Raw genomic sequence first — 15,600 nt, 5'->3', positions numbered from 1 at the left:
AAAGGGAAAGAATCACACCTTTTACTAAGGGGAAGTGTGTGCCAACTGTGGATCATAATTCAGATCCTTAAAGCTGCCCATGAAGGACAACCTGCAGTGACCGGAGGACCTGAAAGCCTGAAGACGAATCTGGGGGTGGGAGGGTAGGAGTGGGAATGGGGGTTCTTGGAGAAAGGACATATGGGGGTGCCTGGGAGAGGGGGAAGGGTGTGGTGGGACCACTTTTGCTGGAGACACCTACCAGAAGGTCACGGTGTCTTCTGGGACAGCAAGGCCAGATATCTTTTGATACCAGAGATCGATTATCCTGAGAATTCAAATTGGCCAGTGACATGAACATGGGAGCCAGACAGCAGATGGACTAAAGGAGTGGGATGTGGTTGACCCTCTTGGAACCCCTCCTATTCTAAAGCCAAAATGCTGACTCCCTGTTCAGTAAAATCCAAAGAGAGTTGGCAGAGTGTAGCATATGTCCTAAGGCAGCTGTATGCCCTCTCCGGGAATACTCCATCTCCATCCTAGGATGCTTCTGGAAGCTTGGCAGGGCCAAATGCCATAAGAAGTTGCTGACCTCCTGGGAACGTGCAGCCATTGGGAACAATCAGTTACACCCCTCAAGTCAGACCTCGCGGGCATGGCAGTCCAGCCCAGTGGTAGGTCTGCACAAGCTGGTCACAGTATCCTGAGCTTCTGCCCTCACTGTTTTCGAACAGAGAGAGATTGGGTGGGATGGCAGGAGTGTGCTATTCTTAGGGAAAAGGAGACAGGCTCAAGGCTTCAGTCACAAAACCCACATCATGATAAAAATACTTCAGACACCCTTAAGAGCACAGGTGCTTTATAGAAAAGCAGTTACTTCCTCACTCATGTCAAAATGACTGTTTTGGAAGAAGTAAAACTGTTACTATTCACAGGTGCATTGTCTACTAAAAAAAAATCCTGTTGAATCCTCAAAAAGGCTGATAAGCCAAACTAGTGCACACCAGGTCTAATAAGTCAGCAGGAAGTTTCAGGAAATAAGATCAATACACTCAAATCAACAATTTCTGTACACTAGCAATAGAAATTGAAAATGCCATATATAATAACACCAAAATGTGAAATACCTAGGTATAAATCTGACAAAAGATGTGTAAGATTTGTACAGTGAAAGCTTTAAAAAGCTTCTGAGAGAAATTAAAGAAGACCTAAATAAAAGGAGAGATATACCATAATCATGGATCAAAAACTCTGTTCTTAAGATGTCAGTTCCCCTATATCATCTATAGATTTAATTCAATACTGATCAGTCCCAGTAATATTTTTTAAACTGACAAGATGCTCCTAAAACTTATATGGAAAAACAACAGACAGAAAATAGCCAAAATAACTTTGAAAAAAATGAGTAAAGCTGGAGGACAAACATTACCTTACTCCTCCCTGGTGTGGAATGGGATCAGGATAGACAAATTAATAAAATGAAGAATCCAGGAACAGACTCACTTATCTATGGACAACTGATTCTCAACAAAGGTACAAAAACAATTCAGTGGTTAAAAGAATAGTTTTTTCAACAAATGGTGCTATAACTATCAAATATCAATATGTAAAAAACAATGAATTGTAATCAGTGACTCACAGCATAGAAAAAAAAAAAAAGTCAAAATGAATCACAGTCCTAAATGTAAAACCTAAACTACAAAACTTCCTGAAGAAAACATGGGAAGAAAACTTTTGGACTTCAGGTTAGGCAGAAATTTCTTAGATATAAATGAACAGTAGACCTTTGAACAACAAAGGTTGAACTGTATGGGTCCAGCAGTTCAAGTGTGAGCTGCTGTATGACGATCTGTGGATACAGAGGACTGACTCTAAAGTTATACATTGTTTTGACTGCACAGAGGGTCAGAGACCCTAACTCCCATACTATTTATTCAAGGGTCAACTGTATTTGTTCCTTTATAGATCCTACTTTGGTACGGTATGAACAAAGAGTTAAATTGGACTTAATTAACATTTTTAAAATTTATTCTTCAAAGACACTGTTAAGAGAATGGAAAGACAAGCCACAAAGTGGGAGAAAATATATCTGATAAAGGACTTTGCCATGAGATACCAAAGTAATATGTGTTATAAACCACTTTGGAAAAGTTTGGCAAGGGACTTCCCTGGTGAACCAGTGGTTAAGACTCCTCGTTTCCATTTCAAGGGGTGCAGGTTAGATCCCTGGTTGGGGAACTAAGAGCCACATGCCTTGCAGTGTGGCCCCCGCCCCCCAAAATCCACTAAGCTCAGGGATAGTTTATTATCAAAGAAAAATGATGGAGCAAGATTAACCACTCGTGTGACCTTAACAATAGAATTAAGATTTAAAAAAAATGAATAACTGTGTGTAATGGGGAACAGACCCCAAAATGAGATCTCAAGTTGCCCTACAACCAGCATGAAAGGAGAATCATAACCCCAGGAGAATAAGGAGAAACCACACCCAAGTCTAAATTTTTAAAATGAGTTTTTTTTTTTTTAAACAGTTTGGCAAATTAAAAAGTTACCCATATACCAACCACATGATCCAGTCATTCCTTTCCTGAGAGTTACCCAAGAGAAATTAGAGCATGTGTCCATACAAAGACTGTACAGAAATGTTCCTAGCTACTTCATTTGTAGTAGCCCCAAACTGGAAACAACCCAAATGCCCATTAATAAGCCAAGGAACAAACAGTTGTGTATATCCATACAAATGTCAAGACTAACCAAACTGCCTACTTCTAATATGTGCAGTTGATTATGTGTTAATTGTATTTCAATAAACCCTTAAAGCTTAGGAGAAACTAAGGAGCAAACTCCGGGAGATACTGAAGGGACAGGAAGCCTGGTGTCCTGCAGTCCATGGGGTCGCAGAGTCAACATGACTTAGTGACTGAACAACAGCTGCAACAAAGGAGAAAACAGCTAAATGCAATGTAGGAACATAGGATTTTGGAAAGAAAAGCAACATTAGTGTTAAAATTGGTGAAATTCAAGTAGGGTCTGTGGTTCAGTTAATATTATGCCAATATTAATTTCTTATTTTTGATCATTATACTACGGTTATGGGTCTTCCCTTGTGGCTCAGCTGGTAAAGAATCCACCTGCAATGTGGGAGACCTGGGTTTGATCCCTGGGTTGGGAAGATCCCCTGGAGAAGGGGAAGGCTACCCATTCTAGTATTCTGGCCTGGAGAATTCCATGGGCTGTATAGTCCATCAGGTCACAAGGAGTCAGACACAACAGAGTGACTTTCACTTCACTTTGCTTCACTATGGTTATGTAGAAGATATTAACAGAGGAAGTTGGGTGAAGGGGATATGAGAACTCTACTGTCATTGCAACTTTTCTGTAAATCAAAAATTAATACAAAATAAAAAAGTTAAAAAATATACACAATAAAACTTGTTTGAAGACTGCTTTATCTTATAGAATAAATATAATTTAAAAATATATCTTTAACTTATCACATAACTCAGTCACTGTCACCATAGAGAAAGTCAGCAAGTTAGGAGTATAAGAAAAACCTGTGTAATACTTTAAATTGGGCAGTTCTCAAGTACTTTGCTGTGAGGTACCAAAATACTGTGTGTTACCAACATCACATACACTGAAGATGGACATCTACTTATGATGCAGCAGAAGGTTCTCTGGTGCCATGGAAGGCTTCCTTTCATGGAAGGTTGGAAGAGTCACGGAATTAACACCCTTCAGGAGCTGCTCTCAAGCTGTGGACCAATCAAAGTTGGAATATAGACACCCAGCTCCCTCACCCTCTGTGGGATATAACTTTGAGGTGCATGTTTTACACAGGCTTTCAGAGTTTTTTCCAGTGCAATTAAAGTCAAGTTGCCCACAGTGGTAAGCTTTTTTTTTCTTTTTAAATATTATTTATTTGCCTGTGCCAGATCTTCGTTATAGCACACAGGATCTTCGATTTTCATCGTGGCACGTAAGATCTTTAGTTGCAGCATCTGGGATCTTTAGTTATGCCTTGTGAACTCTTGGTTGAAGCATGTGGGATCCAGTTCCCTGACCAGGGATGGAACCCTGACCCTCTGCACTGGGAGCAAGGAGCCTTAGCCACTGGACCACCAGGGAACTCCTGTAGCCTGCTGATAATGCAGACTTCATTGACTGTCATCCTTGCCCATCCCCCTACTAGTGTTTTCTTCACCTTCCAAATAAAACTAGTCGCACTCAAATCCTTGTCTCAGGGTCTACTAATGGGGATACCCTAACCCAAAGCACTTGTCAGTATTTTTTCCAGCATCCCAGTGTGTCACCTTGCCCACTCCTCCTCTTTGGGCACCACTGTGCTACTCCACACAACAACTCCCTGTCTGTCCAGTCTCTCCCTGCACACCCCAATAGGGGTTGACTGTGCAGTCGACAGCCTAAGGCCCGACTTACCAGGGAGTTCTCAGGCAGCAGTCCAGATAGTAAGTGCCTGCATTGAAAAACCCAATCTTTCCTCCTCAATGCCTCCTTTACTATCACTCATAATACTCACACTTCTGATACCAGATTGTGGGATTTTTCCCACACCAAGTGATTCTCTGTAACACCAGCTGAGTGTCCTACAATTTAACTGAATCCTGACAGTACCACATGGAGATAGCATCAGATCCCACAGGGTTAAGGGTTGCCCCCCACTTCAGATGCCAACTGCAAGTAGTATATCCCCTAGTTACAGCTTCAAATTGGAGGGTCCCATGACCTCCTCCCTGCTTGGTTTCCATTATTTGCTAGAGTGGCTCATAGAATTCAGGAAAATACTTATATTCACATGTGTACTAAGCTTCCCCAGGTGGCTCAGATGGTAAAGAATCTGTCTGCAATGCGGGAGATCTGGGTTCGAACCCTGGGTTCGAAGATCCCCTGGGGAAGGGCATGGCAACCCACTCCAGTATTCTTGCCTGGAGAATCCCCATGGACAGAGGAGCCTGGCGGGCTATAGTCCAGAGAGTCACAAAGAGTTGGACATGACTGAACTGCTAAGCACAGCACAGCACATGTGTACTAAAGGATATGATGAAGGACACAGATGAAAAGATACATAAGGTGAGGTCTGGGACGGTCTTGAGCACAGGAGCTTCCATTCTTGTGGAGTTGGAATGTGTCCTCCTCCCAGTATGTGGGTGTATTCACCAACCCAAAAGCTCTCCAAAGCCCCATAATACTGGGATTTTTAGAGAGGTTTCCTCACATAAGCATGATCAATCATTGACTCCATTTGCAGTCCCTCTCCCCTCCCTGGAAGATGGGGGTGGTGGTGGTGGTGGTGGTGGCAGGGGCTGAAAGTTCCTAGTTTCTAATCATGGCTTGGTCTTTCTGGTGACCACCCGTATCCAAGAGCAATCCAGGTGCCCACCCAGAGTCATCTCATTAGAGCAAAAGACATGCCATCACCCAGGACATTCCAAGAGATTTAGGAGCTCAGTGTCAGGAGCTGGGAGCAGATCTATCAATCTATCTCTTTATCTATATATGGATATAAATAGATATATATGGATTTATTTCTACCATCTTGCAGTGCCCCATTTCCCCCTTATCATTCCCTTGGATCTGCTTCCTAAAGGGAACCCCATGGGGAGAAGTGTGATGGGCAGAGAAGGATTCCGCTATTTCTGGGTTCCTTGGCTCAACCATCTTCAAACCATCTGTAATCGGCAGTTCAGGCAGCTATAATAAATTACCATAGATTGGGTGGCTTATACAACAATTTATTTCACATGGTTTTGGAGGCTGAGAAGTCCAAGACCAAGGTGCTGGAAGATCTAATGAGAGCACTCTTCCTGGTTTGCAGATGAACATCTTGTACCCTCAGAGAGGGCTAGCTAGTTCACGTGTTTTCTTAGGACACTACTCCTATCATGAGGGCTCCAACCTCACGGCCTAATTAACCTTCCAAAGGCCCCATCTCCCGATTCCACTATGTTAAAACATCAACATAGGAATTTGGGGTGGGGGGGTATATAAACATTCAGTCCATAGCATCAAAATGCCACCTCCTAGACCTCATAAGGGCTTCCCAGGTGGCTCAGTGGTAAAGAATCTGCCGGCCAAGCAGGAGACACAAGTTTGATCCCTAGGTTGGGAAGATCCCCTGGAGGAGGAAATGGCAACCTACTCCAGTACTCTTGCCTAGGAAATCTCATGGACAGAGGCACCTGGTGGGCTACAGTCCACAGGGTTGCAAGGGTCAGACATGACTTAGTGACTACACAGCAGCAGCGGACCTCAACAAAGCCTCCCAATCTTTCACAACGTAGCATGCCAGGCAGTCACCTGCAATAACTAGACTTGTCCCACAGGAAGAAACCTGTAGGCCGTCTTAACACCAGGACGTGACCAGAAAGCATAGTTTTGAAATATGTCTACATTCAACTTGGGTAGTGTGTGTGTATGTGTACGTGCACACACACACGTGATCTTTCTTATATCAGCCAATTTTGGAGAACCAATTGTTGCAACTCTGGCATGAATGGTGTCAGGGCACGGCCCATGTAGTTGAGGGCATGGTCAGGCAAGATGGTCCCCAGCAGAAGGAACTGCTCTGGGTCAAAGCAGAATCCTCTGCTGATTCCTAAGCGGCTTCCTTTCTGAGCTGAGTTCATGCAGAGATCCCTGATTCCCCACCACGTATGGGGCTCAGCCCAGGGTCTGCTTTCACTGTTTCTGGCCTGGAGCTACTCTCAGCTGGCTCCGGGTGAGGCTCTTGAAGCATTTTGTTGTTGTAAGACTAGATGATGAGTCTGCATCCTTGTTTAACTCAGTAAAAAGCCTCAATGTGGCCTCCAAGCAAATCACTTGACCTTTCCTGAGCTTCACTTTCCTCATCTATAAAATGGGGATAAAACTGACCCGCTTTTGTTACAGGACTGTGAGGATTAAAGAAGATATTATATGTTATATGCTATTCATATGTAAGGTGATATTTAAGGCTTCAACTACAAAATCTGTTTTTAGGACATGAAAAGATTTCTCTTCCTTCAAGGAGAATTTACAAATCCTGATTTGTGAAACTCAACACCTGGAAAAAGAATTACCTAAACAGTTCCTCTCAAATAACTGTAGGATGGGACCCTGACATCACATATATTTTAGGAATGTCCATCAGGTATATCTAGGATTTGCATAAAGCTTTATTGCCCTAAACTCAACCCTTATATCTCTGTTCATGTAATGAGGGTGAGTGAATCTGTTCTAACAAGTAGTCCTGAATAGGCAGTGACACAGCCACAGTAAAAGTTTATTTCTTGTTCCCCTAACAGACCAGGCCAAAGTCCAGGCTGGTGGGCAGTTTTCCAGACAGCGATTAGGGGATCCAGGCTCCTTCCCCGTGTGACTTTGCCACCGCCCATGGCTGGGTTGTCACCAGCATCGAAGTACCAGAAGACAGGAGACCCTCACACAGGGTTTTCCCACTGCAGCTCACATTCTCTTGCAGAGACTCTTAACACAAGAGCACACCCGAGGGCAAGGGAGGCTGGGAAGTGTGGTCCAGGGCTGTGCTCAGAGGGAGGAGTGGGTTTTAGTGGACAGTTAGTAGTCTCCACTGGTCTGTAGACGAGGAAATAGTCACAACAGGACTAACTGATTTGCCAGAATTAGTCAGGTCATCCCAGTGACAAAGCCAGGACTGCGGCCCAGAGCTTCTGACAGTCATGTTTGAGGTCTTACAAAGCACAGCCCCACTTTGAGTCATCACCTCACCTATTCTCACTTGTCTCCTAGCTTCCCAGTTTCCCCCTGTAGTCTGTTCTCTACCCTGCAAATAGGAAGATATTATTAACATCCATGCCAGATCATTGTGACAAAGATAGAAATTCAAAAATGGGGAAGAAAATTACCCTGGCCCCTCTACCCTAATACACCTGTCCCTCCGCCATGCCATCATCCAGACCTGGGTGTGCAGGTTCAAAGGGAAACTGGCCTGGTGAGGGGCAGAGCCTGCGCTTGAACCAAGACTGCCTCCACATCGTGGTCCCCAGAGCAAGAAATGACAGAGGCTACTTTCCAGGTCACACTTTTATTTTTACAGAAGGAGCAGCCACACAGCCACAGGGACATGAAGTGTTCCGGACAGGAGGCACAGTACCTGCAGCTGCAAGAGCCTGCTAGGGGGACCCATGCCATTCTCTGTGGTCCCCATGATTTAAGAAAAATACCACACATCACACACTGCCACCCCCATCCCCACCCCCTCCCTTCCCGTAACAGCTAATTATGCATCCTTCCAGCCAAAGAAACTGGCTAGAATCTGGATCTTACAGAAAAACTTTCATGCAGCCAAGAAACTCAGGGTTCTGGAAGGGAGAGGCCTCTTCTTATACTTTTCACAAGTGCTCCCCGCACCCCACCATGTGCCAAGTTTAATTCCACCTGAAACCACCACCTGGCTGGATAGTGACAAGACTGGCTGCAAGAAAGAGCTGGCAACTCAGCTCGACATGCTTGGAAGACTGCCCCTTTCTAGGCAAGATATCACTGAAGCAAAACATGACCCTGAGGCTGGTGTGACCCCAAGACCCTCCCTCCCAGCCCCAGGTTCTGGGCAAGGTCTGTGAAGGGCAGGATTTTGGTTTGTAGGACTGAGGACAACAGAGGCTGCTGGCATTTCTGGCCGCACTCCTAGGGGTCCAGGGACAGAGGCCCCACTGCTGAAAGGATGGGGCCTTATCTTGCTCGGGTTAACCCTTCCTCTACAGCAAGTAGGATCATCAGTTTACTGCTGAGCAAGAAGCCCACAGGCCTCACTGGGAGAGCTAGTGCCAGAGTTCACATGCTTTGCATACAAGCGAGAAAATGAGGTTTCTGATTTTATGCCCCCTCCAGAGGCCAAATGGGTAAGAGTGGTTCCTCTGCCTTCTGAGTGCCCCGAGTGCGCCTGGCACTCCCAGGACCACATCAAGACACCACAGTGAGCCAAACCCGCGGTGGGTGGAGTGAGCCTCGGCAGCCAAAGTGTGACCCTGGGAGGCTTCTGGCAACCAGTGGGGACAATGACACTTCCTTGCAGGCCACAGATGTGCCTTTCTGAAAAGATGAGAGCTGGCCGTGGGCTGAAGGAAGGATCTGAAATGGCAGACAACCCCCACCTGGACCATTTACTTTCCCTCTGACTTTCCACGCAGACGAGGCTTTCTCGTGGGGTTCGCAACCACGGTGTTTAAGACAGCCATGCACTTCTAAAGCAGAAGAGCCTCGGGTGGGCTTGTGTACATGGATGTGACAGATGAGGAAACTGCAGCTCAGAGGGACAAATGACTTGCCCATGGAGGCAGAGCTTGTGAAGAATAGTCAGGACTGAAACCCAGGCCTCCCAGCTCCCAGCCAGTGCTCTCCTCTATTCCAGAACATCACTGCCTGGCCCAGCTCACTTTAATTCCCTTACATAATTCCCTCTCAGAGTCCGGGTTTTCACCTGAGGCTGGGCAGTTCTTAAGATGGAGCTGCATAAACAACCAAGCTTTAATAGGTGGGCAGGGGCCTGGGAAGGTTTCCTTCCTTCTGGAACAGACACGAAGCTAACTTTTCTCTGAGCTTAGGATTTGTAAGGCACTAAAATTAACTACAGCTGGAGGTGGGGAGAGGAAGGAAAAAAAAAAAAGGAGGGGATGAGTGGTTGGAGAAATCAAGTTGATGCTGTTTTCTTTCAGCGCCACAGTGAGGATCCCCACGAGACCTAAGGATGACAGGCTCCATTTTCCTGCTTGGTGTGGTCCCCCCACCCCGAGTCCCAGCCCCACTGCAGAGTGGAGGACACACCCCAGCAGGTTGAAGCAGGGTCTGGGGACAAGCGGCATGGAGGGTGAAGAGGCAAGAATGAGCCCAGGTCCTATGGATTCAATTCAGAGCCAAAACCACTCACCCCACCTGCCCCAGGCCCAGACAGGATTCCACCCTGAAGTGTCTTCTCCAAGCACACGGTCCTCTCTGAGTGGACTTGGGCAATGGTTGCGGTGGGCCTGCAAGCCTGAGCATGAAGGAAGAAGGGGCAGGGCGTCACCAAGGAAGACAGAGGGAACTTTGGAATCAGACCTGACTTTGGCACAGCACGTCTTGGGCCCGCCCACCCCATCTGTTGCCCTCCCAAGAGCCCAGCGATGGAAAGGAACTTTCTTTCCTTCCCTGCGCGAGGAACTCTTCTGGCTGACAAGTGATGGCAGTGAAACTCCAGGGCACCCCTTTCCACCAAACCTGAGCCCGGGGAACCTGATGTGGACCTTCCCGGACGCAACCGCTGAATTCAAAGCACTTTAGTCTGATGTCATGCTGAGCAGGAAGCCGTGCTAGTAGCAGCTGCCAATTCTTGAGCACGTCTACTGCAAAGGCTGCCTGACTCAGGTGTCACAGCAGGCAGGGAGCACTACCCACCACAGCTTTCAACACATGAGGAGTCGGGCTCAGAAGGGCTCAGTGACTCGCCTGGAGTCACACAGCTAATGAGTGGCTGAACTGGGAACTGGACTCAGGTTTGTCTGACTCCAAATCTCACATCCTTTCCACTCCAGCCAGCCGCCCCTGGAAGCTGGGAGCAAGCCATCAAGGCCATGTGGGTAGGGGGTGTCTCTGGAGGGGTTTCTTTCTCAAAGTGTGGATCTGGCAGAGCAGCCAAGCTTGAGTGAAGGGTAGATGCCTTCTGGCCCCGGGGACAGGGTCCCCCCTCGTGTCTGCCTCCTCCTGGGCGGGCTCCGGCTCAGTGCCTGGCAGCCTTGCAGATCTTGTCGTAGACCTCAGGGAAGGCATCCTGGCAGCCGAGCTGCTTCCGCAGCCTGTGGTACAGGGAGCCGTCGAACATCTCCCAGAACTCCTCCCGGTCCATGTAGCAGTCGGCATACAGCATCTGGAACCTGCAGCGCAGACACAGGGGTGAGGGCTCAGGGGCGGGGCGCAGAAGCCCCAGGAGGGGAAAGGGGTGCAGAGAACTCCAGTCACCCCTAATGCGCCCCGAGCGCACTGCCTGCTCTGCAGGGCAGGGTGAGCTTTCGGGGGATTTGTTTGACCCCCCTACTAACGAGCTAGTGGTTGAGGTTGGCATGAATTTTAACCCCATTTTGCAGATGGGGAGTCTGGGCTCAGGGCGTTAAGTGGCAGCAGAGGAAGAGTTAGAAGGATGCAGTGTGCTGCGTGTCTGCTCCCCTGATGCAGTTGCCAGGCCGCTTTCTTTCCCTTTTTTGACATTCAATAAGCTGCACGTGATGAAAGCATATAGCTCGAAGCTACACGGATACATTGTATAACACGGGAAATAGACCCACTATTTTATAATAACTATAAACAGGGCATGTGTTCATGCTAAGTTGCTTCAGTCCTGTCCAACTCTTTGGGACCCTATGGACTGTAGTAGCCCTCCAGGCTCCTCTGTCTGTGGGATTTTCCAGGCAAGAATACTGGTATGGGTTGCCATGCCCACTCCAGGGGATCTTTCCAACCCAGGGATCCAACTCGTGGTTCTTATGACTCCTACATTAGCAGGCGGGCTCCTTACCACTAGGGCCACCTGGGAAGCCCATGAATAGAGCACGACTTTTAAAAATTGTGAATCACTATATTGTATACCTGTAATATATAATATTGTACATCATCTAAACTTCAACAAAATAAATATGGAAAATAAGCAAATTTTTAAAATACATTAAAAAAGAAAACCACAGCTTGATAAGTTCGATGTTATATAATGTCTATAACCTTGAAACAGTCAGCTCAGTCCAGACAACAGCCATAGCCATCCTCACAGCCTGAATTCCCTGGTGCCATCCATCACCCTCCACAACCCCAGGCAGACCTGCCTTCTGTCACTATGGGTTCAACTGTGTTTTCCAGAATTTTATATAAACAGCATATATATATATATATGTACATGAAAATAGAACCATACAGTACTCTTTTTTCCTGGCTTCTTTCAGTCAGCATAACTATTTTGAGATTCACCTACAGTCTGTTTCAGGACATTTCTGAACAATGCTCTGTCCAGGCCTCTGTGTGGCTTTCATGGTCCTGAGTCTTCCCTCCTCCGTTTTGGTCTCCAACCTGGAGCGGGAGCCCCTGGGTATGTCTAAAGCACCCCCATGGCCTGCCCTGCAGTGGGGAGTGGGGTAACTCCTGGGTTTCTGGCTCTAGCAGCTGGGGTATACTGTTGGGATGCTCAGTGGAGGGGCGGGGGACGCACGTATAAGGGAAGGCTAAGAACACCTGTAATTCCACCTCCTTAGAATCTCCCAACTCCCTTTCTGAATATGAGGGGTCGTTCAGCACCCAAGGGTCTGGCCATGGAGCTGGCGTCTTGGCCTTCCCCGCACCCTCCCAGGGCATTGTCCACACTCTGGGCACTTGCTCACCCATGCACACTTCGGACAAACTTCTCCAACTGCCTCATGCAGGACCGGGCTTCAAAATGCTTCACACGTGGCTCCCCGTAGGCACCGATGTCGACATAGAGCTCGGCCTCGTCTCCCTTGGGGTGCACCAGGCCTGGCTGGCTGGGTAGGATGAACGGACACAGCCAGATGGGGTAGACCTGGGGGCCGGAAGGGAAGGTCAGTGCTTTTCCTCCCACAGGTGGAAGGCTCGCAGCCAGTCCACCCGACTCCTGACCAGAGGAGGGCTGCCTGGGGCCCCCTGCTGCCCAAACAGCTATCTCTCCCCTGCTCCCCGCAAGCCCCGGCTGAGTTCCCAGCCCCGCTCACGTGGATGTCGTTGTGGAAGGTGTGCAGGGCCTGCGGCAGGCACTTCATGGGCACCAGCATGTCCTGTACCACGTGGTGCTGCTCGTACAGCTTGCGCAGTGTCTCGCCCTGGGTCAGCTTCAGCAGGGAGATCTTGGGAGGCACCATCCAACCAAAGAGGTAGCGGAAGATGGGGTTGTTGCCAAAGGGGATGATGTCCTGAAAGACGAGGGTTGGGGATGGAGAGAAGGAGCCCAGCAGGGCCCAGTGTCCCCCTGGGCCAGGACCTCCCTGGGGGCTTCGCAGAAGTACGACGGGTCCACTCCTATCTGCAGGGGCAATGGTGGTACCCAAGGTTAACCCAGCTGGATCTGGGTTTGATTCCCAGCTCTGGCATTTACGAGTTGTGATATCCGTGGGCTGGTGACTTGACTTCTCTGAGCGTAGTTTCCTGATCTGTAATATGGGACTTGTGAGAGTGAACGGTGAATACCAAATGGAAGGCACCAGCCTGGGGCAAAATGACAATGAAGCTATCGTTGCTGTTCTGGTTGTTGAGGTCGCTGTGGCGGACACAGTGCAGGCGTTCCATAAATGTTTGAGAAATAAATGCTGCTGACTGCCAAGACAGATGGATACCCACAGAGCTTAAGCAACTTTCCCTAAGGTCACACAGCCAAGTGTGTGTGGAAAAGGTCTGGTGCAGACCCAACAACGAGCCTTCGGTTTACAGCATCTCCTGAGGCCTTCTCTGACACCCCTATTAAACTGTCACTGCTCCCCATCCTTCCATACACACAACTGCAAGTTCTTGCTCACAGGTCAAGGCCAAGCTGGACAGCTATCTTCAACTCTAGACGCTTCCTCTTGTTCCTGTGGCCCCTCATGGTGCCACCCGCCTGCCTCCCCCAAGCTGGCCTCTCAGGAAACCCCCCTGAGCAGGGCTGGCCTTCCTCTTCTGTGCCTCCAACTGCCACGCAGGAGGAGCCCCCTGCTCACGATTGTCCTCTCTGCTCCCAGCTTGCCATCTTCCTCAAGGTGACCAGCGTCCATCTGGCACCCCATCCTCACAGCTCCCGGGACCTTGAAGCCAAGGCGTTCCTTCCTTCATTATGTAATGACAAGGTGCCTATGTGCTCAGGTGTGAGGTTCTGTGCTGGGTGCTGAAGATACCCAGGTCACCAAGACGTGGTCCCTGACCCCAGGTGTGGAAGAGGTGCAACAGAGAGAGGCAGCACATAAAAGGGTCCACGTCAGGCTAGGGTCAGGGGCAGCTTCCCAAAGGAGCCACCATGCTAGGCTTCGGAGGCTGCGTGCCCCTCCCCTCCCCTCGAATTGCCTCCTCTGATTGCCAGCCTTCTTCCGCAAGGAAGGGAGGGGGCCTGTCTGCTTTCTTCTGTTTGATTCCAGCTCCTACACCAGTTTCTGGAATACAACAGGAGCTTAGAAAATAGCGTGGCCTTTACTGTTCTCTTGGTTGTCTTTGGAGAAGCCACACAGCAGAAACAGCAGAAACGCTCCGCAAAAGCCCAGCCTCCTTCCACAGCCCTAACCACTCATCATTCCTCCTCCATCCCAGTCTCGTTCCCCTCCCCAGAGGCAGGCATTGTTAGGAATTATCTGTGTCCCTTCCTAGAGACATTGCTGCACAGACAAGTCTGTGGGCTTAAAAAACCTGCAACTCACAAATGGCAGCATCTGCTCGGTTCCTGCTTATCACTGGACCCTGAGCATCAGCACACAGGGTGCCACTGTGTTCTTTGTCCTGGCTTCCTGACCCTGTACAGACTGTCTTGTTTTACTGCACTTCTGATCTGTGACTAGTGGTCTCTGACATCATACTCTGACTCACTGAGGGCTCAGATGATGGTTAGCATTTTTCAGCAACAAAGTATTTTTAAATTAAGGTATATCCTTTTTTTTTTTTTTTAAGACCCAATGCTGGTGCTCACTTAATAGACTATACTATATTATAAACATAACTTTTCTATGTACTGGGAAACCAAAAAATTTGTGTAACTCACTTTATTGTGATATTTGCTTTATTGCAATGGCCTGGAACCCAACATGCAGTGTCTCCAAGGTCACCTTTCATGGGCTTGGGCTGCAAAGTCCTGACTCCTGGCCTCAAGGGGAGACAACTTGGGAGGATCACACAGCTGCAGACCTCCCTGTGGCTTGGCTAAGGTCTTTGCTATGACTGTATCACACCTCGACTTGTCTCTCCGCCCACCCCTACTTGCATTTTCTCTGGCAGCTGAGGATCACCAGAGTTCCCCGAAATAAACTCCCTGTGTGCACATCTCAGTAGTAAAACACCCATCCTTTCAGACTCTTCCTTTAACTTCAGGCAGTAAAGGCTAGTGTTTAGCAGCAAGAGGTGGAGCTTAACTCCCCCAACCTTGGGTGACTGGAGACTCCACTCTAACAGGAGAATACGGAGGGAGTCGCAAGGTGATGAGACGGGGTCATGGAAGGCACTGAGGACCCCTCCGTGGTCTCTCTGGATCACCTGCTCTGGGGGGAGTCTGCTGCCCTGTGGTGAGGCACGTGAGCAGCCCAGGTGGCAACCAACAGAGGCTTCTCATTGACAGCCACCTTAGGGGGCCTTCCAGAAGGCAGGGTCTCATCTTCCTAAAGACTCTAGCACACCAGCCTGACCGACACCTTGACTGCAACCCTGAGCCAGAAGGACCCACATCATTGCTCTCCAATCTCTGACCCTCGAAACTGTGTGGTAACAGATGGCAGCTGCTTTCATCTTCAGAACGTGGGGTGAATTCATCATGCAGCAATAGATAACCCTTACTATTACACTCTACCCCTTACTGAGCGGTGTTAATTTGGACAACCTAAACCAGCTTCTTCATCTGTAGAAGGGAAATAACACCAGGACCTACCTTTCCAGGGTTGTCAGGAA

General features: G+C 48.4%; 2 protein-coding genes across 2 annotated transcripts in view; one reads left to right on the top strand and one right to left on the bottom strand.

Moving 5' to 3' along the window:
• Positions 1-135, top strand: part of LEXM (lymphocyte expansion molecule) — a 31,577-nt gene extending 31,442 nt beyond the window's left edge. Inside the window, exon 10 of the mRNA XM_025288655.3 lies at positions 5-135. Within this exon, the coding sequence (XP_025144440.3) occupies positions 5-71 (67 nt within the window). The 3' untranslated portion in view covers positions 72-135. The remainder of the gene's footprint in view (positions 1-4) is intronic.
• A 7,890-nt stretch (positions 136-8,025) lies between these two features.
• DHCR24 (24-dehydrocholesterol reductase) overlaps positions 8,026-15,600 on the bottom strand; it is a 34,377-nt gene continuing 26,802 nt past the window's right edge. Inside the window, exons 7-9 of the mRNA XM_006049585.4 lie at positions 12,702-12,899; positions 12,354-12,532; positions 8,026-10,865 (exon numbers count right to left, since the gene is read on the bottom strand). Coding sequence (XP_006049647.2) covers positions 10,712-10,865; positions 12,354-12,532; positions 12,702-12,899 — 531 coding nt within the window. The 3' untranslated portion in view covers positions 8,026-10,711. The remainder of the gene's footprint in view (positions 10,866-12,353; positions 12,533-12,701; positions 12,900-15,600) is intronic.

Source organism: Bubalus bubalis, chromosome 6 (assembly GCF_019923935.1).
Source record: "Bubalus bubalis isolate 160015118507 breed Murrah chromosome 6, NDDB_SH_1, whole genome shotgun sequence".
Taxonomy (NCBI): Eukaryota; Metazoa; Chordata; class Mammalia; order Artiodactyla; family Bovidae; genus Bubalus; species Bubalus bubalis.
Note: the sequence above shows the minus strand (reverse complement) of the source record. Positions and strands in the feature narration are given on the sequence as shown.